This window comes from Meles meles, chromosome 13 (assembly GCF_922984935.1).
Source record: "Meles meles chromosome 13, mMelMel3.1 paternal haplotype, whole genome shotgun sequence".
In the NCBI taxonomy this organism is placed as follows: domain Eukaryota; kingdom Metazoa; phylum Chordata; class Mammalia; order Carnivora; family Mustelidae; genus Meles; species Meles meles.
The window spans coordinates 2,054,316-2,075,564 of NC_060078.1; the positions used below are offsets into that span (position 1 = coordinate 2,054,316).

General features: G+C 46.4%; 1 protein-coding gene across 5 annotated transcripts in view; it reads right to left on the reverse strand.

Moving 5' to 3' along the window:
- Positions 1–421: 421 nt before the first annotated feature.
- The window catches only part of TTC13 (tetratricopeptide repeat domain 13), a 75,302-nt gene continuing 54,474 nt past the window's right edge, over positions 422–21,249 (reverse strand). For 3 of the 5 annotated variants that reach the window (XM_046027023.1, XM_046027021.1, XM_046027025.1), the window contains 11 exons: positions 20,959–21,089; positions 20,292–20,424; positions 18,975–19,067; positions 16,651–16,734; positions 15,789–15,873; positions 8,454–8,563; positions 6,132–6,267; positions 5,434–5,513; positions 3,248–3,326; positions 3,020–3,099; positions 422–1,190 (listed from right to left, as the gene is read on the reverse strand). In XM_046027023.1, the coding sequence (XP_045882979.1) occupies positions 1,076–1,190; positions 3,020–3,099; positions 3,248–3,326; positions 5,434–5,513; positions 6,132–6,267; positions 8,454–8,563; positions 15,789–15,873; positions 16,651–16,734; positions 18,975–19,067; positions 20,292–20,424; positions 20,959–21,089 (1,126 nt within the window). In that variant the 3' untranslated portion in view covers positions 422–1,075. The remainder of the gene's footprint in view (positions 1,191–3,019; positions 3,100–3,247; positions 3,327–5,433; positions 5,514–6,131; positions 6,268–8,453; positions 8,564–15,788; positions 15,874–16,650; positions 16,735–18,974; positions 19,068–20,291; positions 20,425–20,958; positions 21,090–21,249) is intronic. The other 2 variants (XM_046027024.1, XM_046027022.1) reach the window with 1 other exon arrangement.

The following is a 21,249-nucleotide window of genomic DNA, read 5'->3' on the forward strand; positions in this document are numbered from 1 at the left end:
CCCTGCCTCAGAGGAGACAAGAGCAGCGGCTCCACTCTGGGTGTCCTAAAGCCCGTGTCAGTAGTCGGATGGGCACGAGTCCGAAGGGCAGGTCGTCGCGATCAAACAGCCGTGGTCTGGCAGGTAACTGCTCCTGTCCAGGGGGAACTACGCTTGCACGAGCCCCAAGACCCCGGGACACTGGCCTGCTACTCTTATGTGAGATTTCAAGACCAAAACGAAGTAGCAGAAAGCAGCGAATAGTTTAACTCTTTAACGAAAACCAAAGAAAAATGAAAGTGATTTGGAAATGGCAACAATTGAACGAACCCATTGTACTCACTGTCATTTACCCTGTCTCGGGGGAAAAAAATCAGTCATGTTCTGGTTGTTCTTACACCTGAAAGGGAAACCAGTTCACAAAATAAAAACATACATAATCCAGTGTCCAAAACTGGTGATTTATAGCAATCACCCCTCGTTTATTTTTTCCAACACAGAGGAAAAAAAACAAAACAAAACATGGTTCAATAATTCAGTGTTTGGGTCACTGGCAAATACTGTCAAATACTGTCATTCAAGCAAACGTTCCCGGGGGTGAGCTCTGCGGCGCGTGGTGACGGCCCACGAGTCTTCCGTCGTTCAAGCACAAAGGAGAACCCACTCGTGAAGGTTACTTGAGTGAAAAACATGATGCCCTAACCCAATGTGCATAAAAAGGCCTTTGAAAAATATCCAAATCTTTCAAGGAATGAAAACACTCCCGTTTTGTTGTTGGTTTCATTCCTTTTAATGATTACTTTTTGGTTTTTGAAGTCAACTTTTTTGCTGTGAGGGAGGAGTTTTAGGGCTTTGTAAGTCTCTGCACACACTTTCCTGCCCCAACATGAGCTTTTTTTCCCCCCCAAAAAAACCCTCTTCCATGATTTTTGTTATGGTTCCAAAAGTAAAGAAAATGATTTCAAGTATTCAATTCCTATCAAAAACTGGTATCAAAAGTAATAAAGGACCTAGTTTCTTTATAATTCCATGTTTTAAAAAATAACTTAAGAAGCAAGAGGTCCGGCCCTTTACTTGTATAAATACTACAGTGTAACTAGAGTTTCTTAAGACAACGTGGAGAGGAGTCTGTGTTTAGCACCTCGATCATTGATCTTAATGTTGGGAACGTCTCTGACACGGATGGGAGAGTCTTATAAGAAGGTGAAATACTGGAAAAGAAAAACACAAAGAAGGAATATGAAGATTAACACAATTTCACAAAAAAGGCATTATTCCTATTTTAATATTCTCTTTCCATTGACCCCGTGTGTACACTGTCAGACAATTCTACAAAAGCAGGGAGGAGCTGTGAACAGAACAGATGCCCATAGGGCCGGGGACTTCTGTCCAGAGGCTCCCATATGGGCTGCTGGCCAGTTCAGCCAGAATGTTCACAAAGGAAAATTCAGCTCTGCTGTACGCGTGATCGTTCACACATGTCCCACCAGGAAGCCGCTGGACTTGAACCAGAGACACCGGGTCCAGGCCCGCCTCGCTCCTTATCAGCCACAGCCCTTTCTCCGGTCCCCCTGCCTGCATCAGTAGCACCAGCACAGAGTTCTTAACTCACAGGGGGCCCTGAGCCCAGAACGAGATCATGCATGCCAGAGGGCGGTGCGAAATGTACCTGCACAGCGGGAGGCAGGTTTTTATTCATTCTTAAAGAACTGCTGGAAGGCTCACGCTGTAAAACTAAGGAAGAGACAGAAGCAAGATGTTTGACGCTATGGTCATACTGCTAAAACACGTGAGCCAGTAATCCCGAAACGGGAACACACTGGAACGAGGTACACTGGCAGAAGAGATTGTTAGGAGGCTAGTAGCGCGCCTGCACACTCAACAAGAGTGCACGACAGACCTTAATGTCTCTGTTTTAAACACAGTGCAAGCTATCCGGCAATTTTTAGAGGGATGCTGTGTCCAATAGATGGGAAAGGCAAAGCTGGAGGGGGTTATCATGGAGAAAACACAGAGAAGGAGCAAGAATGAAGAAAGTCAGTGACATGTGCTTGTTCTTTATTAACTATTAAAGCATCTGGGGGGTGCACCTGGGTGGCTCCATGGGTTAAAGCCTCTGCCTTTGGCTTAGGTCATGATCTCAGGGTCCTGGGATCGAGGCCCACATCAGGCTCTCCGCTCAGCAGGGAGCCTGCTTCCCCCTCTCTCTCTGCCTCTCTGCCTACTTGTGATCTTTCTCTCTCAGTCAAATAAAATCTTAAAAAAAAAAAAAAAAGCATCTATGGGTTTAATTTCATCCCCCAAATCCAGGAAACCAGAGCCAGGAAAGATCAGGGTACGCGGGACTCATGATGGCAGCCGCTGAGGACAATGTCTGTTAGTATTTCGGGACTCTCGTGGACTCCTCGCCTGCACTACAATGAAGTACCACCTTCTGAAAATCTACCGTGTGGTAAAAATGTGCTCCCACTCAGAGTAAGTCCGAAATGGGTCCAGCTCACAGTTTTCAAATTCCTTCCTAATACTTAACCTAAGAGTTTTGGATAAAGGGTAAATTAGCCAAAAGTGAGGAATGCCTGATTGTACAAAGAGGACATGTGTCACTTTCCTGTCACAAATCTTCTTTTTACTCATCATTTATTTTTATCTGTAGACTCACCCTTTCAGGGTGGTGGTGTTTTGTTTTTTTTTTTAACATTTTATTTATTTATTTGACAGAGATCACAAATAGGCAGAGAGGCAGGCAGAAAGAGAGGGAGAAGCAGGCTCCCCGCTGAGCAGAGAGCCCGATGCAGGGCTTGATCCCAGGACCCTGGGATCATGACCTGAGCCGAAGACAGCAGCTTTAACCCACTGATCCACCTAGGCACCCCTCTTTCAGGGGTTCTAATTGACAGAACACCTTAGCCTTGGAAACGGACTGCACTCCTTACAAAGTAAGAACTCAGGGAAGGGAGCGTACTCCCAGCGTCACGCAGCGAGCTCCAAGAGCAGCAGGACGTCCCCCCTCCCCCTTTACTGACCGTCACCAAGTAATTACCTTTTTAGGTTCATCCAGCTTTTGGCTATTTTGCTAAAGGCCTCTGAACCAGGGGCTGTCATAGCTTCAAAGTCAACTAACTGAAAAAGAAAGAAATTTAGGAATGTGATTAATATGGAGGAGAGAGGCTCACTCTGAGAACTGTTTCACTTCTGGGTCTTAACACAAAAATCCGAGGGCTGGGATTTGAACACACAGCCAACCACCTGCCTTCCAGCTTCAACGTACCTTCCCTTTGGGGATTTTTCCTGCTACTTCTTTTCCACTTGCCATCAGCGCTCCCACGATCACAGAGTATGCTATGACACTATGCAAATAAAGAATAATTACCAGTCAGTCCTGGTTTCTGAGCAGGGATCATATGAAAAGCTCACTATGGATTTTACCTAAGAAGTCCTTAGAAATTAAACTAAAAAATATTTTCGTGTCTCAAAAATATTTACTAATTTACTACTAACAAAAATATTTAGATTGACTATTTTAAGGGTAATGTGACCCAGAATGTTCTTTTTCTGAGGAAAGGTGTTTCTTTTAATTAGGAGTTTTCTTACACTTGGTTTTTCTATTCTTATGAAATAATGAATTGGAAGATCAGTCTGCTTCTATTTATAGCAACTTCACAAGGCTTGGCTTTTAAAATGCACGTATATGATACACTTTGTAATACAAACATATTAATCTTATTGTTTAAGCATTAAACACTGTGGTCCCGAGAAGAAAAGCAGTCTCAGAACGCAGTCTCAGAAGCGCCATTTTACTGCAGTTTGAGAACTGAGGTGTTTTATCAATTCCCCTCCTGGCCTGTAACAAACTCACTCCTGCTTCCGACAGACCTACTACACACCGGCTGCGTGTGCCTGTGCGAGGCCCTCCCCGTAAAGAGAACCGGGAGGCGGCTCTCACCTCTGGGAGCGAGCGGGCTGGCCTCGGAGGCAGAAGCAGGCACACTGCAGACAAAGCCTGCAGGTGCAGCGAGTCAAGCCCGGGGGCGCCGTGGGGAAGACTCCATGGAGGCCAAGGGCACGCAAGTTTGCGTCTTCACAGCCCAGGCGGGGCCCAGGGGGTTAGAAGGGAAGGAAGGGAAATGGCTGGCATAGAGGCAGGGCCCGTGCCGACACGAAGGTGGGAGGACACGCAGGGAGGTGCCCTGGAGGGGAATGGGGGGGCCTCTGAGAAGTCCCACAGGGTAGTAAAAGGAGAGCAGTGATGAGGCCAAGACAAGCCAGGACAGATGGACGCTGTGCCCGGTGTCCCTGAGCTTGTAACTGAGTCACCAGGTATGAAGAACTGGGGCAAAGATCCTGAATCTCTACCCTGTACACCCGAAGCCGATAAAACACTGCGATAATTATCTGGAATTTAAAAAAAAAACAAACAAAAAACTAGGGCATAGAGGGGAAGGAGAAAAGCCTGGAAGCAAGGAGACAAGTCAGAGAGGCACGGGGTGACATGGGTCTGAACTATGGCAGTAGCTCTGAGCACAAGAGAGGACAGAACCAGTGCGATCAGGGACTGCAGAGCCGCGGGCTCTAAGGGACAGAGTGCGGGGGACGAGAGCTGCTGCTCCTCCCCCGTCACCTCCGTCTTCCTCTGTCACCAGGAGCCAGCAACGCTGCTATGAGGACCAGTGGGAAACTGCTGGGTATCCGCATGGCACCTACCCAAGTGCTCGATCAAAGGGAGCGCGCGAAGGGCGTGGGCACATGGGAAACTCCGCGCCCGCGAGTAACCGTTAGGCGGATACTGCAGTATTTATGCGCCTCACTTGTTTCCAGGCCTTTTCACTGCAACAACATTTACTACCACACTGAGGAGAGTTTTACTTTTCAAGCGTTGAAGACAAGAACATTCAAGAATATTGTTTTAGCTCCAACATCTTAAATTCAAATTTCATGATCTATGGCGCGTCGTACTGGCTGACAGAGAACAGGCAGAAACCCTGGTGTTGACGACACTGGGAAGCTCCTGATGGCTTCAGCAGCAGCAGGAAGGGGCTCGCGGCCGCGCAGGCGGTACAAAGCGGCTGCTGACTCGAATGTATGAAGGGTCAGGGCTGGAGGTCGAGGGATGGACAAGAACCGGGGGCAAGGGGAGAAGAGGGCAGGGTGACAGTCTGGGCCGCTCAGGGAGGGCGATGCACGCACACAGTAGGCCTTCAAGCCACTTGAGTTGTCTAATGAATGGACCCCAGCCTGTAAAACAGGAAGCACGCTAACTCAGAACAATCTTTCATAATTCCTTTGACGGTGTGGTGGGTCAAGGACGTAATTTCTGGGTGGATTTTGAAAAAAACCAAAGGGGATTTCTTGCGATTGCTTGGGATACTTTTGTACCCATGGCCACAACAAGCACTGCAAGCGAAAAAGAACGTGTTCTTCAGTGTAAAAACTTTCAAATTGTAGGCTATCACTCACCTGGACCCTCGAGAGAGTGGCATTAAGTTATAAAAGTAATAAACTAAGGATAATATTAAGTTGCAAACAGCATCAGCTTCCTGGAAAAAAGAGAAGACACAGGCTCATGAATTTAAAAACTAGATTATAAACTAGTTTTTCACAAGGTGACAAGACATAAGAAAAATTTACCTTGGGAAGAAGATTATTTCACTTTTCTCCTATGGGAACCTGCTTTCATATTCTTGGATATTTTATACTCTGTGCTAGCATTTTTTTTTCCTAACAAAAGGGTATATATATGGTTCGGTTTAGGGCAATGTTTTCCGAGCTGTTTTTAAAACTGAAACCTTTTCAGGCACCTGGGTGGATGGGTCAGCTAAGCAACCAACTCTTGGTTTCAGCTCAGGTCTTGATCTCAGGATCCTGGAATCGAGCCCTGCATCGGGCTCCCTGCTCTGTGGGGAGTGCGCCTCTCCCTTATACTCTCCCTCTGTGCACATGCTCTCTCTCGCAAATAAATAAAATCTTTTTAAAATAAATAAATAAATACAGGAATTGTTTCTATAAGAATGTTAAGAAGAAGTCCTTATAGGTCATCAGTGAAAGCCGATCTCAAGCGTAAGAGTCATACTACCCACAAACGGGTAGAGGCTTTTGCAAAGTTTACTGGTGAATCCTAGGAAGTACGGATAAAATGGAAAAAAGCAAAAACCTACCCCAAATTCTGATGAAAGAATCAGTACTTTTCCTTTTGCTGTGAGGTCTTTATAAAGTGCGTCTATCTCAGCATGATAGAATTGTGTTCTTTCTTCTGTGGTTTGCGTTTCCACAGAAAAGAGTATGTTGCCAACCCTAAAAAAAACAACGTGTGTCAAAGGCACGTATTATACAACTCAACGAGCCAAACACAGGGAGTAAAAAGAAAGAAGGAACTGGTAGGCTGATGTGGCACAAAACATAGCTGAGAACGTGTCCCACCTTTCTAACCACACACACTGAGGCGTGTTCCGTACATAGGCAAGTTTTCCATAAAATACAGTATTCTGTTCGGTCTAAACATATGTACGCACTATAGGAACTTACACTACTACAGAAGGCAATAACTACACATGGTCAAGAATGAATGCACAGTAAAGACTTTCTCGGACAGCCACCCTGTTCTAATTGAAGATCAGAGCCAGAACCGTGTGCAGAAGTAGTTCAGGGACTCTACTGGGTTTTTAAACCTCTGCTGCACGCTTAGCTCCACGCCAGGCTCTACAGAGGAGACAAATTTGATGCCACAGGCGTTACTATATAAATAAATGGTTCTTAGATCCTATAAAGAGGAACGTGGCAGAGCTGCTACATTTACCGAGGAAGGAGGGAGACCTGAGGCCAAGAATTATTCTAAGACCATGCGCAGGGCGATCACACAGCACGTCAGGGTTCAAAAGCGGCAGATCAGGTCCAGTTTGGAAGGTATGGAAGATAGCAGGAAAGTTTCATGGGGGAAGGGGCCTGAGTGTCAGAATCAGGATGGAGGAAGAGAGGCTCAGAAACAGGAGGTGGGAGGTGACCTCAGGGAACAAGCAGTCCAGCCGAGTTAGCAGGCCAGGTTCTGGCAGGAAAACAGCACAGGCAAGCAGGAAATGTTGCAAGGGCCACATTACGAAAGGCCTTGAGTGCTCGGCAAGGGAGCTGGTCCTGGTATCCACGAGCATGGGGAGGGTGTGGAGTGGGGAGTGGTTTAACAGCCAGTGGAATGGAGCCTCGGGGACAATGACAAAGCACTGTAAGCCACCAGGAGATCGGGGAGGAGGCACCAGAGCCTACTGGAGAGGACCCAGGGCAGGAGGTAACAAATACGGTGAGACAACAGGGAGAGAAGCCACGTTTCGCAGGGAAGGAACCTGACCTACTCTTCCATACCACCGTTCCTCTCTGCCTGGAGATACCATCTGACGAGATCTGTAACTCGCAAGTGGGTGGAAAGGCGGGGGAGTGATTTTTACATTATTAGCAAGCCCTGGAATTCCTTCCGGGGAGGAGAGGGTTGTAGTTGTTGGGAAAAGTCACAAAATCTGGAAGTTACTAAGCTGGTGCTTACTCATGGGGGCCTGGGTAGGTGCTGACAAAGAACTTGATGGAGAGGCTCCTGTGGTTTGAGAATAAAGGGATGTAAGAAAAATGTAGCCCAGGAGGCAGAGGCAAGTCACAGCCCTACGACAGAGCCGGCAGAAATCAAGCTGGCGGTCCCAGTGCGGAACCCTGCAGGCCGAGCAAACTGAGGGGTGCTGTGGGGGAGGGGCGAGCATCCCACCCCGAATTCAAGGGATATGGAGGCTCCTGGATGAAGCTCGGGCTTCAGAGACAAATCAGACAGGTTAATGAGAAGTCGCTGCAGGGCTATTTATAAAGTGAAAAATGAGAAAGACTCTAAAATGGCCAATAACAAAAAATGTGTAGGAGAAATTCTACAAGACCCACAAAATGGAGTACTAGGCAAGCAGTACAAACGCTTACAAAAATAAAGGAAAATGTTCATGATAAAGTAACTGTAAGACACAAAAGAAATAGGTTATAAAACAATGTGTGGCGTATAATCTGTTTTTAAAGAAAACTCAGTGATTTTATTTCCTACCTCTGCTTATCTGTGTATTCTAAATTTTCTGTAGTAAGACTGCACCGCTCTCAAAATATATTAAAACCTGTATTTAAAAACTCTTACAATGGCCTTCAGTCTGCCAACCTCTCATCTCTTTTCATTTTATCACTAAAAGTGTTGCCCACGAGGAACGGGAAGAACCCAGAGGAATGCTTTCCACATTCGATATTGTACCCGGTATCTAGAAAGCCGTTAGATCCAGCAAGGTCAGAAAATGTATCTGCTGGCAGAGTAGCCTACAAGTCACAGTAACAAATAAGCAGTTTATAGCTATACGCTGGACCTTTGTAATTTGCGCTTCAGGATAAGGCAGAAGTCGGTATGTCCAACCTCCCGGGGCAGTACCGGACGCCAGCCCGCCCTTATACTTACACTTAGGAAGCATACATACTTGTCTCCTGTAATCGTGATTGTGAATCCATCGTATTCCTTCCCTTGCTCTTTGAGGCTGGGAACTTTTGTGTTCACCGTGAACCCATCCTTCGTTTTAGTATTAAACTGCTTTCAGGGAAAAAAAAAAAAGTCACATTACTAGCGTGAAATTCACTGTAAACCCCCGGGGGGTCTTCTGGAGCGGTGACTCTGCCTTCCATGTCTTGGAGAAGCGTCCCAGAAGTTCCTGCTTCCAGAGGCCACGAGCACGCACACCTGTCCGGTGACCGGGGACGTCTCTGCCCGTCCCCAGGGCCCCACACGAACTCCAGGCCCCCACCAGAGGCCAGCACAGAGCCTCAGCCAGCGCTCCCTCAGCCTGCAGGGTGCCGGCCCTTTTATGAGTGCCCTTCGGGTTGTCCTCGTGGTCATCTTTATCGGCAGCAACTTGGATTCTTAGCAGAATGGTTGCACCCCAAATCCCATAACTCCAACACTTTGTGCTCACATTCGTGGTTCCTTCAAGGCAGTCTCATTTGTTCTGAGACGTACTCAGACTTGTATTTGTCAACTGGAGAATTTCACTCACACACACACACACACACACACACACACACACACACTCCAACTCTGTGGACCACAGAAACATACGTTAAAGGAATTACACAGAGCCAAGAATGTCCTTCAGGGGTGACAAGTATGAAGGCAGTGACGGATGCCAGCTTTTTGTTTAAAATACTTTTGACAGGTGCCTGGGTGGCTCAGTCGGTTAAGCATCTGTTTCACTCAGGTCATGATCCCAGGGTCCTGGGGTCAAGTCCCCAGCTCCTTGCACAGCGGGAAGCCTGCTTCCCCCTCTGCTTGCCGCTCCCCCAGTTTGTGCTCTTGCACTCTTTCTGGCAAATAAATAAATAAAAATCTTTTAAAAATAAATAAGTAAAGATATTTTTTGACAAAGCCAAAATGCCAGTAAATAGATTTTGTCATTACTCCGGAAAAAATCCTCCCACAGTGTTTAATGTTGCCAACTTTTTTTAAGGGCGGATGGACTGGAAGAAGAGAACCAAGGATAAAATAAGAGAAGGCTGTGCTTCACTTAAGCCACTACTGGGGGAAAGGCTGTCTACAACCAGTAAGACCCAGCGGTGTCATGAAGAGTCCAAAGGAGGACCGGGGACCAACAGACATGAGGCACAGGTGACGAGGGCCAGCGCCAGGAGCTGGAACAGCAACATCTTCCACGGAAAAGGGCTTCTAGAGGAACACGTGTCAACCCTCTATGCCAATTCTCATCTGATGCTCACAACATACCAGTAGGACAGGGCCTGGTCTCCATGTTACAGAGGAGGAGACCAGCTGGGAGGGCAGGTCCCGTCTGAACCAAGCGGGGAGTGGCAGCGTGGGAACATGGACCCAGGCTTTCACGACCTTCAGCCACACTATTTGCCCGTAAGCTGACTGAAGGGGAGCTGAGGTCTATGGTTGACCTTGACCCACGTGAGGGGTAGCTAAACCCCCCTGCAGTAAAAAAAACCCATGCATAGCTTCTGACTCCCCAAAACTTAACTGCTAATAGTCTACTGCTGACTAGAAGCCTTACTGATAACATAAAAGGTTAGTATTTATTTTGTCTGTTGTAGGTATCCTATACGTACACTTAGTCAAGCCAGAGAGAAGAAAAGGTTACTAAGAAATCATGGGGAAGATAGGCCTACAGGACTGTACTGTGTTTATTGAAAAGAACCCACACGTAAGCGGACCCACGCAGCTCGAACCCATGTTGTTCAAGGGTCAGCTGTATTTTAACGTGCTTTTCACCGAAGGAACATTGCAGTGGGAGTTGTCATCACATCACACTGTTCCGAACGCTTTAAAATGAAAGGTCTTTATATACTTTTGTGTGTGCCTTTAAAAAGAGGAGTTTGCCCACACTCCCGGTGAAAGCCGGGTGTCCAGTGCTGCCAGGGAACGGTCACCTGCACACCACGGCTGGACACACAGTGACCTTGCACTGGGAGGCTGGCCCCAGGGGGGCAATGCTTGGCATGCTTAAAATACCATCAAGAAAGAAGGACAGTAAAAACTGAGACATGCTAAAAACTAGTTTTCTTTCTGTAGGTTTGTCCCAGTGGCCCTCTGTGGAGCGGTTCTGCCCTCTGTGGGGCATCTGGGGAATTTATGGGAGAGCTTGGTGGCTACAGGGACAGGGTGGCGCAGAAGGCTACCACAGGAACTTAGCAGGTGGGGCGGAGAACACTAGATGTCCCACAGGGCAGAGGACACTCAAGATGTGATGCATGACTGACGGTGAATGCCCCACTGGGCTTTCGTGTCCATGAAGAATCTGTTTATAACTCAATAATCACCTGCACCTGGGACCGGACTCCATTTCACACTTAGACACTAAATATTTTACATGGGTTTTTTTTTTTAAGTTTTCTATTTACTTAAGTAATCTCTACCCCAACATGGGGCTTGGAACTATATAGTTTTAATATGCACTGAATTTTCTTTTTTTTTTTTTAAAGATTTTATTTATTTATTTGACAGAGAGAGATCACAAGCAGGCAGAGAGGCAGACAGAGAAAGAGAGGAGGAAGCAGGCTCCCTGCTGAGCAGAGAGTCCGATGAGGGACTCGATCCCAGGACCCTGAGATCATGAGCTGAGCCGAAGGCAGAGGCTTTAACCCACTGAGGCGCCCCCGCACTGAATTTTCTATGAATATTAAATAGAAGGTCCAACTGAGGGAGGAGGGCGGCAGGCATTGTTGGGAAGGTTACTGTTTCAGAAAACCTGGGGCCACCAACACTGTAGCTCATGATTCTTAAGTCGGCAAGTGACACACAGATGGGTCCAAATGTAAACAGATGTAAACAACTAGCTCCTTCCTTACGGCTTCTCGTGAAGACCAGCCTGAATGCTGACGTCCTCAACGACGCACACGCTGGTCTATTACAGGTGATCTACCTGCCAGACCTCCTTTGTGGCGAGATGGTGACATTTGGAAGAATTTTTTGAGAAGGTGTGATATATTCTCTGTGAATTTCATCTGAGTGCAGGAAAGGGGTCATGGAACACGGTTATGCGTCAATACCAGAGTGGCTCTGAGAAGGTGGAGAACCGCCGCCCTAGTTCATCAGACACTCGCTGTAGCCCCCTGAGGTGAGGTCTGGCCAGAATCATTGCTCCTGGCAGACAGAACCCTGGGATCTAGATGGTGGAAAAGGCTCAGCCAAGCCCAGTGTGGCAGAGGGGGCCCTGGCATGCAGAATCCTAGCTCGCTGCTTTGTTCACAATGTGATGCTTCCTGGTTATTCCTCAGAAATGGACAAGCTCTGGTCCTACCCGTGTCTTAAATGTCTTAAAGGTTTGATGTAATCAAACCTCTCTACCGAAGCTACAAGAACACTGATTCAACTTTTACATTAAAGTTCAAAGCAGGAGTTGGAAAAAAGAAAATCCCCCTGCTGATGGCCAATGTTTGAATAGTTCTATTCCCAGGCAGAGAAGAGGTTCCTACAATTATAACTTCTTAATGGATTAGACTTTTAAACCACAAAACTTCTGCCCCTTGAGGTCTCCTCCACCTTGAATTACACTGTTTCTGATATAAACACCGCCACACCCGCGCTTCCTTCCGCTAGTATTTGCCTGGTGTACCTTTCTCCCTTCTACTTTTTAAACGTTCTCGTTAAGCGTGTCTGCTGTAATCCACACATAGCTGGGCTTTAAAACACCAGTCTGAGATCCTCCATCTCTCCCCGGGGGATCGATTATAAGGCCACGCTGACTTCTCATTGCCATTATACCCATTTCCTACCCACCCTCATTTTCTCCCCTTCTCTTTTCGTAAGCTCTGAGCAAAACTGACTTTGCTGTCTTTTATGCCATTTCCCTACTTCTAGGGTTTAGAGTATTATACGTCCCACCTCTGTCTTTTCAGTGTTGCCTTTAAATTTTTAATATAGATATTTAAACCCGTATTTTCCTGTCAATATCATGGGTCAGCCAGTGATTATATTCTCACTGAAAAAAGCCAGTACCTTTACTGACAGCTTTACTTCCTCTCTCTACTTTCTTCAGACTCTAAGGTTGACATTGGCTGGTACTTTAATTTCAGACATGTATTTTTTAACACCCGGCATTAACAATTCATGCCAGTGGCTTATTTGCTCACCATGATTTCTTGTCTCTCTTGTCGTCTTCTTTTCTTGGGCTTCTTTTGTGAGAGTACACAGGTCCTTCAATCATTTTGACAAAGAAAATCTAGGCTTGATGAAATTCCTAAATGACTGTTTGAATCAGTTTTTATTTGACCTTCACACCTGAACACTGGAACAGTGGGTGCAAATAAATTTCCCTTAGTTGTCTTCTAGAATCCGCTATTGCTGGAGGGAAGTTGGGCATCTGTGGAATTCTCCTTCCTTGGTATTTGTTTTTTCTGGAAGCTTGAAGATGTTCTTTTTATTTTTTGTGTGTGATAAAATATACATCACATAAATCTGCCACTTTAACCATTTGTGAATGTAGAGTTTGATGGCATTAAGTTCATTCACAGTTCACAACCATCCATCCACAGAACGTCCCAAATACACACTCTGTCACCACTAAACACTGACTCCCCATTCTCCCTCCCCCAGCCCCTGGCAGCCACCATTCTTGCTTCTGTCTCTGTGAATCTGACTCCTCTCGACACCTCATATGACTGGAATCATAAGGCATCCGTCCTTTCGTGACTGGCTAACTTTACATAGCATAATGTCCTCAGGCTTCATCCATGTTGTAGCCGGGGTCACAATTTCCTTCCTTCTCAAGGCTGAATAATATTCCATTGTATGGCTAGACCACATCTGACTCATCCGTTCATCCACCGGTGGACACCTGAGCTGCCTCCGTCCCTTGGCTAACGTGAACAATGCTGCTGTGACACAGGTGTACAAGTTATCGTTCACGTTGCTTCTTTCAATTCTTTTGAGCATACACCTAGAGGTGGAGTTGCTGGGTCATATGATAAGTCTCTGTCTAATTTTTCTGAGGAATTCTCTTTCACCGTGAAGTCCCCAAATTTTATCAGAATATGTCTAGAAGTCAACATTGAACATCATGTTGAATACCCAGGGGGCCCTCAACTGATCTTTTCATCTCTCCAGTTTTCCTTCTATTGTTTTGTTGACTAATTGCTCTCCTTCTTTATCTTTCTTCTCTCTTTCCAGAATTCCTATCAGATAGGTCCGTTCTTCAGCCTCTGTGTTCATCGTCTCCCATAGTTTGTATTTCCGTCTTGTACATACTCTCTTCTGGGAGACTTTATTGATCTTCTAGCTCGTATACGTATTTGATATTCAGCTGCCTTTAATGTACTAGCCTAACTGACGTTATTTTTTGATTTATGAGAATTCTATTTTTTCTATTGCTCCTATCTATCTATCATCCGATGCTGGCTCAAATCCCTCAGGAAATTAATTTATGTACTTTCTATTAAAGTAAAATTAAAAACCAATGACCTTCACATGTATAATCTGATGCATTCTGGCAAATGAATACACCCATTTGCCCATGTACCCAGTATTCCATCAAGATACAGTGTATTGCCATCATTCTGGAAAATTTCCTCCTACCATATTAAGGTTAATCTCACTTCTCCTAAGCCTCCATTGTTCTGATATCTCTCCCTGCAGATCAAACTTCTTAGAAATGGCACCAGACTCTTCTGTATGTGGCTTCCTTTGCTCAACATCATGTTTTTTCTGAGGTTCACCCCAGCTGCCGTGGGTGTAGCAGTCCCCTTTCTCTGTTTTGTTACTGAGTAGTGTTCCATCACTGGCCTCCCCTGAGAAACGATGGGGGCCCCTTGTCAAACCTTCTGATGGGGAAGACGGCCTCAGAACAAGGAAAGTGGAGAACCTGCACACCAACCTCGGGCTATACGCAAAACCCAAGCAATGGCTTCTCTGTGAGGGGGGGGCACCAACCTTGACTTCACTCACACTGTAGAGAAAGGGGGCAGGACCCACGTCTGGGTCCCTGCTGGGCCTCATGATGAGACGGAGGATGCCACAAAGCCTCGTTCTCTGTCCAGCGTCCTGCTAAGTGAACCGAGTGCTGGATTATAGACAACACGTCTCGTGAGCTGGTCACCCATCGGAATCTTTCGGGTGCTCCACTTTTCTTTCGGTCCTCTCATAGTTTGTTCCCTCGCTGCGATTCTTCAGCATTGTGTTCACGTTCTCCTTTAAGTCCTCCAATAGGTTTACGAAGCAAAGACTGTGAAAGAACGAATTCCCACTTCTGGATCAGCTGGGGGTCTGTTGCTGTCAAATGGTTTTGTTTTTCTTGGTTGTGGGCCATGTTGTCCTGCTTCTTCATTTGTCTAATAATTAAGTCTGGATTGTGTCTCTTTCAAAGGATGTGAGTTTTGTTTGGGGAGGCGGCCAGACCACTAGCAGACTTTGAACCCTTTCAGACTTTCTTGTTTCTCTCTGAGGATGATCTATTTAGAAACTGTCCTTTGTCCTAGGATGTAAACCTCATTCGAGGGGTCTTACACCTACAGTGTGTCCTTTCTGGGGTGCTCACGGCCCTCCACCCTGGCAAGGCCACAACTGCAGTGTCGTTCAGCAGTGTCGAACCGCCGATATCTCCGTCCAGCTCTCACCCCCACAGCGCCCCTCAGCCTCCTGCACGCCCACAGTTGAGCTCTCAGCCCAGGATGACAAGGACTCTCACACTGACCTCCAGGAAATCCTCACCTTGAGCAGCTCCCTCCTCTTCTGGACTCGGCCCTGTAAACTCCAGACACTTGGGCAGATCCCAGCTCCAATCTCTGCCTCCTTAGCTCAGTAAGGCCTCCAGACTCTGCTTACGCTCCACACACACAGTGGTTTAGTAAATAATCCCGGGCAGAAAGCTGAGGTGAACATGGGGCTCACCTCAGGTGTTTCCCTCTTCTTGAAAAGCACAGTCTTATAATTGCCAGCGCCTGAAAATAGCCGCCTTGTATTTTGTCCTGTTTTAGAATTGCCGTGGTGTGGGAAGGAAGTCAAGCACCAGGTACTCCACAGTGGCCAGGAGCAGAATTCAATGGCAGAGAATTTTACGTTTCCTTCTGTTCCCTGTATCAACTGCTTCCTCACAGATTTGCTTCTATGTTTGAGACTGATGCCTGTGTCTTATTTTGGTTCTTATTCAGAGTGTGTTTCCATTAGTGTTTTCAGGTAGAATGCTTTATAAATTTTAAAATGCTTAAAGCATAATATTAATAAACTCGCACTTAAAGTTACGAATTCTTTTTAAAAAGTGCTCTGGTTTGTTTTTTTCTAAAAACACCTCCCGGGAATTTGATAATAAACTTACCTTCATAATCGGAAGGAGGTCTTCTACTTTGTGTACTTTTTCCAAAGCTTCTCTAACCTCCAACAATCCTTTAGGATTATTAGCTCTTAAAAAGAGAAGGAGTGAGAGACAGAGAGAGAGGGAGATGGCGACTAAAATTAATACAGAAATGTAATAATTAATCACATTAATTGCTATTACCTTTAATTTAAATAAATCATCCTCAACTGTGAGTAGCTCAATATTCAAAACGTTGGCCCAGAACAGAAGCTTCTAAATAATGGGGTGATTTAATCCTCATGAATTCGGGGCTGCACATGACAGTTAAGAAAAGAGCAGCCCTTCCAGGCAGTGCAACAGGGAAAGGCAGAACAGACTGACAGCTGGTGTTCGTGTAACACATATGGATCTGGGTTGGGCCGTGAAACCTTGACTCTCCTGTGCCGCCTCTGAAATTAGAAGTGCATTTTTTTTTCCTTGCTGAAGTTGCTCAAATGGAAGTATCCTGCTAGGTCATTATACCAATTTTACATGTACTGGGTAAAAACTTTCCATTCAGAATTCTTTTTTGCCAGTGTTTTGTTCAGTATTGTATCTATGCCATATGGCCTTTCATGGGAGGGAGAATGAATGTGATGGCTGAAGTCCCCAAAAAAGAAACTCAAAGAAATGTCCTGCTCTTTGGAGAAAAGAGATGAGAAAAGTCACAACACTGTAAGATTAGAAATACCCTGTGGATTCTGTGAAGCTGTTCAAAGTATGATTTCGAACACTGTGTAAACATATGATACACTTTGTTTAGTCTGTCAGTAGGCTTAGTTTCCAAGTTTCACAAACATTACTATGGCTAGCAATTAGCATGAGAAAGAAAATGGAAGATTACCCGTGGTAAACAAGAATCCTATCTTTAATGAAATGAAGAATCTTCTCGAAATACTCCAGGTATCGCATGTTAATCACCTGACCCCTGTAAGGGGGAAAAAAAAATTAAGGATCTTTTTACAAAGGGACATATCTGAAACAACACCTGATTGCCAGGTTAATTCAAGAAAACAGTAAGATGGCCAAGACAATAACGCAGCAAAAAATTCTGGGAACTTTGCTTGTTTGCAGCCTGTGAACAGAAACAGCAAAGAACTGTCTTAGCAAAACTGCCTGTGAGCTCCTGCAGCTTCTTCTGGTAGGAAAGGCACCAAACTCAGCCCCACAGATGCCAAAATGAGAAAAAAATCCCCAAGTACTTGCATGCCAATTTCCCGTTCAGAAGCCCTTTCCTTTTTCTCCTCTCCCTTGGTTCTCCCCGAGGCATTACCTGTTCCCACTCCTTGCAGTCCAGCTCACACGTGGCCTTCATCTCCTCTGCCCGCTCTAAATATCATTTTGCTCACACTTCTAGCCCCACCTCCTGGTTTCAAAACTCCCAGAACTTCCTGTAAAGCCCACACGCTGATGCACACGTCCCTCTGGCACACATGTGTCTAACGGAACCCACCCAGCCGCTCCCTCATGCATTCCCTACAGACGTCTCAAGCGTCAAGTTCGTAATTGTGAGCAGGAAGTCACTCCCATACCCTGCACTGCCCTCAGCCCCAGCCCCACACGTGGCCACCTACTTTTTGTCCTAGTGTCACCTGGCCTACTGGAAGGACCACGCACCTGAGCCAGAGAGGGGGCTGCCTCCCACGGCTCCCACGCTCTCCCCGATTTCCAACCCGCCACCTGTGCTCCTGAGTCTACACTCAATATCCACCTCATTGCCTCCCACTCACCTCCACACAGCTATCCGGACCTGGTACTCACTCACCTGATTTATTACACAGATTTCCAACCACCTCCCTTCCCTCCCGGGTCACCGCCTTCTCTCCCCTACCCTGGCACCTACAGCCCAAGTGACCGTCTGAATGTGCCAATCCGCTCTGCCACCTCTCTGCTTACGATCTCTGAACAGCTCTCCGTCATCTTTGGCGGGGGTGGGGGGGACATTAAGTGGCATACCAAGTTATTTATATTTGGAAAAAAAGTTTTTATATTTTGGTTTCTGCCTGTATTTTAAGCCTCAATTCCTGATGCTACTCCCTTAACTGTAAGCTAATCCCCAGTCCTAATGAAGGAGTCATCCTCTCCTGACCATGCCTGACTTACTTGTGTGGCCATGCTTCACCCACTTTTCTGCTTCCCATTCTCCCAAACAGCTCAAGCATCACTTAAAGGCTGGACTAGACACTCCTCTTCTGTGTCCCCTGTGTCCTGTACACATGACCACCATCACTCTTAACACACCACGTTGTAGTTCATCAGTCCGTCCTCACTAAGCTACATCACTAGCATGCAGCACAATACAGAGATGGCCTATCCCCACAGGTCACAAATTATTCCATAAGAAACAGCAATACACCAGCCACAAGAGGAAAAGAAATTATTGTTCTAGGAAGTAAAAAAAAAAAATGTACAAATGACATTTCCATTAAACTTAAACATCGGAGTTGTACTGAATGACATCTCGTTGATCAGGCTTCTGGAAGGAGGTAGAAGCGTTTTAGACATGACACAACAACCGCATTTGCGAATTTTATCTAAAAGTAAGTTCATGGCTCCCCTTGAAGCTGATGATCTTTAATATCTGTCTGTCACTGACTTCAAGGGCAGCTAAGCATATGAACGTGGCTAAGTACCCGTGTCCCGAATTTGAAGAGCCTCTGGACAAGACAGGGGCTTTCCCGTTAACGTGGCTCGTCCTTTCAGGAAGGCTTAGCTACCAGACTGTTACTGTGCCGACCCCTCTGCTTGCTGGGTTTTGGTGATGGGACAGGGGAGCCCTTCCCCACCACAATTCTTGTTTGAGAATTCTTTGAGCCACGCAACATCATCAGGATGTCATGGGAAATATCACGTTCTCCATCTAATTACTTGCTGTGATGTTTGAGGACCCTTTGAGAAGGACATCCCAAGCAAAAATCAGGCCGTCTTCCCTTCAAAAGAGCTGTGCATTGAAGAGAAGAGCCAGGGGAAGGAGCATGGGATGTTCCGAGTTTTCCCCGAAGCTGGATTAGCTGAAATGAATGCAGGCGGGACCCTGCAGGTGCAGAGCTAATCTGTGGAGGCCCCTGTCAAAAAGTCACCAGGAAGGAGCAAGGGTCACGCACGGTCTCCATGACCTATTGAGAATAAAGTCCTGGGAAGCAGGAAAGACGCACAGAAGGTTCGTACCTGATTAAATTGATGTGGTTGTTAAAACCTCTGCTAAGACTCCGCGCTGGCATCTGGTCCAACCACAGCACGGGCTGGTCTGGGTCAGCAATCCTGTAAAACAGAGCTTGTTAAAGACGAAGACTTTGGGAAGCCTGGGTGGCTCAGTTAGTTAATCCACTGCCTTAAGCTCAGGTCATGATCCCAGGGTCTTGGGATCGAGTCCCGAGTCCCAGGCCTTGCTCAGCAGGGAACCTGCTTCTCTCTCCGTCTCTGTCTGCTTGTGTGTGCTCACGCCCACTCTCTCTCTCTCTGACAAATAAATAAATAAAATCTTAAAAAAAAAAAAAAAGACAAAGACTTTATAAAACGTACAAATGCTCAAAAACATTAATAGTAAAACAGGAGAGGTCTTTGCAAAAGTGGGGAGAAAGCAACTGCTCGGCACGTTACATCTCAAAGTACGCAACACCGACCTGCAGATTCCAAACAGATGTTCCAAGTGGACCAAGTAGGAGGTCAGTACAGGTTTACCAGAAGGGCAGTGTTTTTCTCCTATAAATGAGTATCAGCGGTTTCCCCCACTACACTGTAGGCAGGCACACACTTCAACTATGGAGGGACTAGGACACTGAAGTTCATTCAAAGGTACAACAGACCACAATACTCTCTCCAGGAGACAGCTTTTTCTAAAACACTTCACTTAAAAATATGCTTGGGGGGTGCCTGGGTGGCTCAGTGGGTTAAGCCTCTGCCTTTGGCTGAGGTCATGATCTCAGGGTCCTGGGATCGAGCCCCGCATCGGGCTCTCTGCTCAGCGGGGAGCCTGCTCCCCCCCCCTCCCGCTGCCTACTTGTGATCTCTGTCAAATTAAAAAAATATATATATGCTTGGAAACCTGACAGCACTCAGTCCCTACAGTTCATAAACATTAGTTGAGTATATTTCAAAGAACGAGGATGCCAGTAATTTCGGACAAACTTGAGAGAGGAAAATGAAACTTACAAGGCCTACTGTTAGTAAACAAAACAGGATTCTAAACCTGTTAGCTAAGGGGGAGGTACAGGCCTCCAGTTATGGAAATAAGCCACAGGGATGAGAGGCGCAGCAGGAGGACCTGTCAGTGATTCTGTAAGTGTTGGATGGGGACGGACGGTGGCGCCCCTCACGTGACCCAGTGTAGCATACAGACTCATCAGATCTCTGCGCCACACACCGGAAACTCATGTAACACCGTACATCGACTGCACTACTCAAAAACACCTGTTAACTGGAGGAGGCTTCTGCCCTTTCCCAAGGATAACACTTCGAGTGTATGTTCATGTAAAGATTAGTCACCGTCTCCACTTGACGGCGACGTCAAACATGTCTCTCCACTGCATCAGCCGTGTCTTCCCATTCATGCGCACTTTCGAGTTGGTCCACGTACGCTGGACAGCTTGCATGACCTCCAACGCTGCCAAACCCATGGCTAAAAGAAGGAAATGTTGAGAAAACAAGCGTGTGGAGGTACACATCAGAGGAACTGATTTTCACCCACTTTACAGAGTCTCGGGGACTAACTCCAGGGTCAGCGTAGAAAGAATCCCGAGTACTGGCAATTTAACAAGCCCAGAGATACATCACAGCCCCAATGGTCCTAATAAAAACTAAAATCTATCAAGGGAAACTAGGGGCGCCCCCAAAGTTGTCTCCTCCCAGCTCTGCTTCCTACCGATGCAACCAGAGGTTTAAATTCTCCCTTGCTCCCACACTAAGCAGACAGCGCCCGTGGACGGACCATCCGATCTGAGACCCAGCTTCTCCGTCTACACTACAGCAACAGCACGAAAGCCATGCTGGCGGCCGTCTCCTTTCAGAACTCACTGGGACTGAATCTCCATATTCTTGTCCTGATCAAATGAAGATTCTGAGTCAGCCCAAATGATTATTTTTTCTTTTTTTAAAGCACAACATGGTTGGACAATGTCAGAAGTCTTTCCATTTTCAGCCGGTTTCAGAATACCTCTGTGTATTCTCTTGTTTGGCAGGAAGCCAGGGGTCTCGTATTGCATCAGTGATCCCAGACGATCAGCTACGCAGATCAGCTCTTGGACCTCAGGCTTGTAGCTCTCAAAGTTCTGATGTAACACGTCTCTGGAAGAAACATCACGTGCATGGTCAGGACTTTCACAACAGATGTCCCGCAATCCGGCTTCACCTGGAAAGCAGTCACTTCCTCCGCTGGAAAACTGATCAAGAAACTTACGACCATAGAATCTTGACTTCGGTGCTGGGCACCCCACCACACACAAAC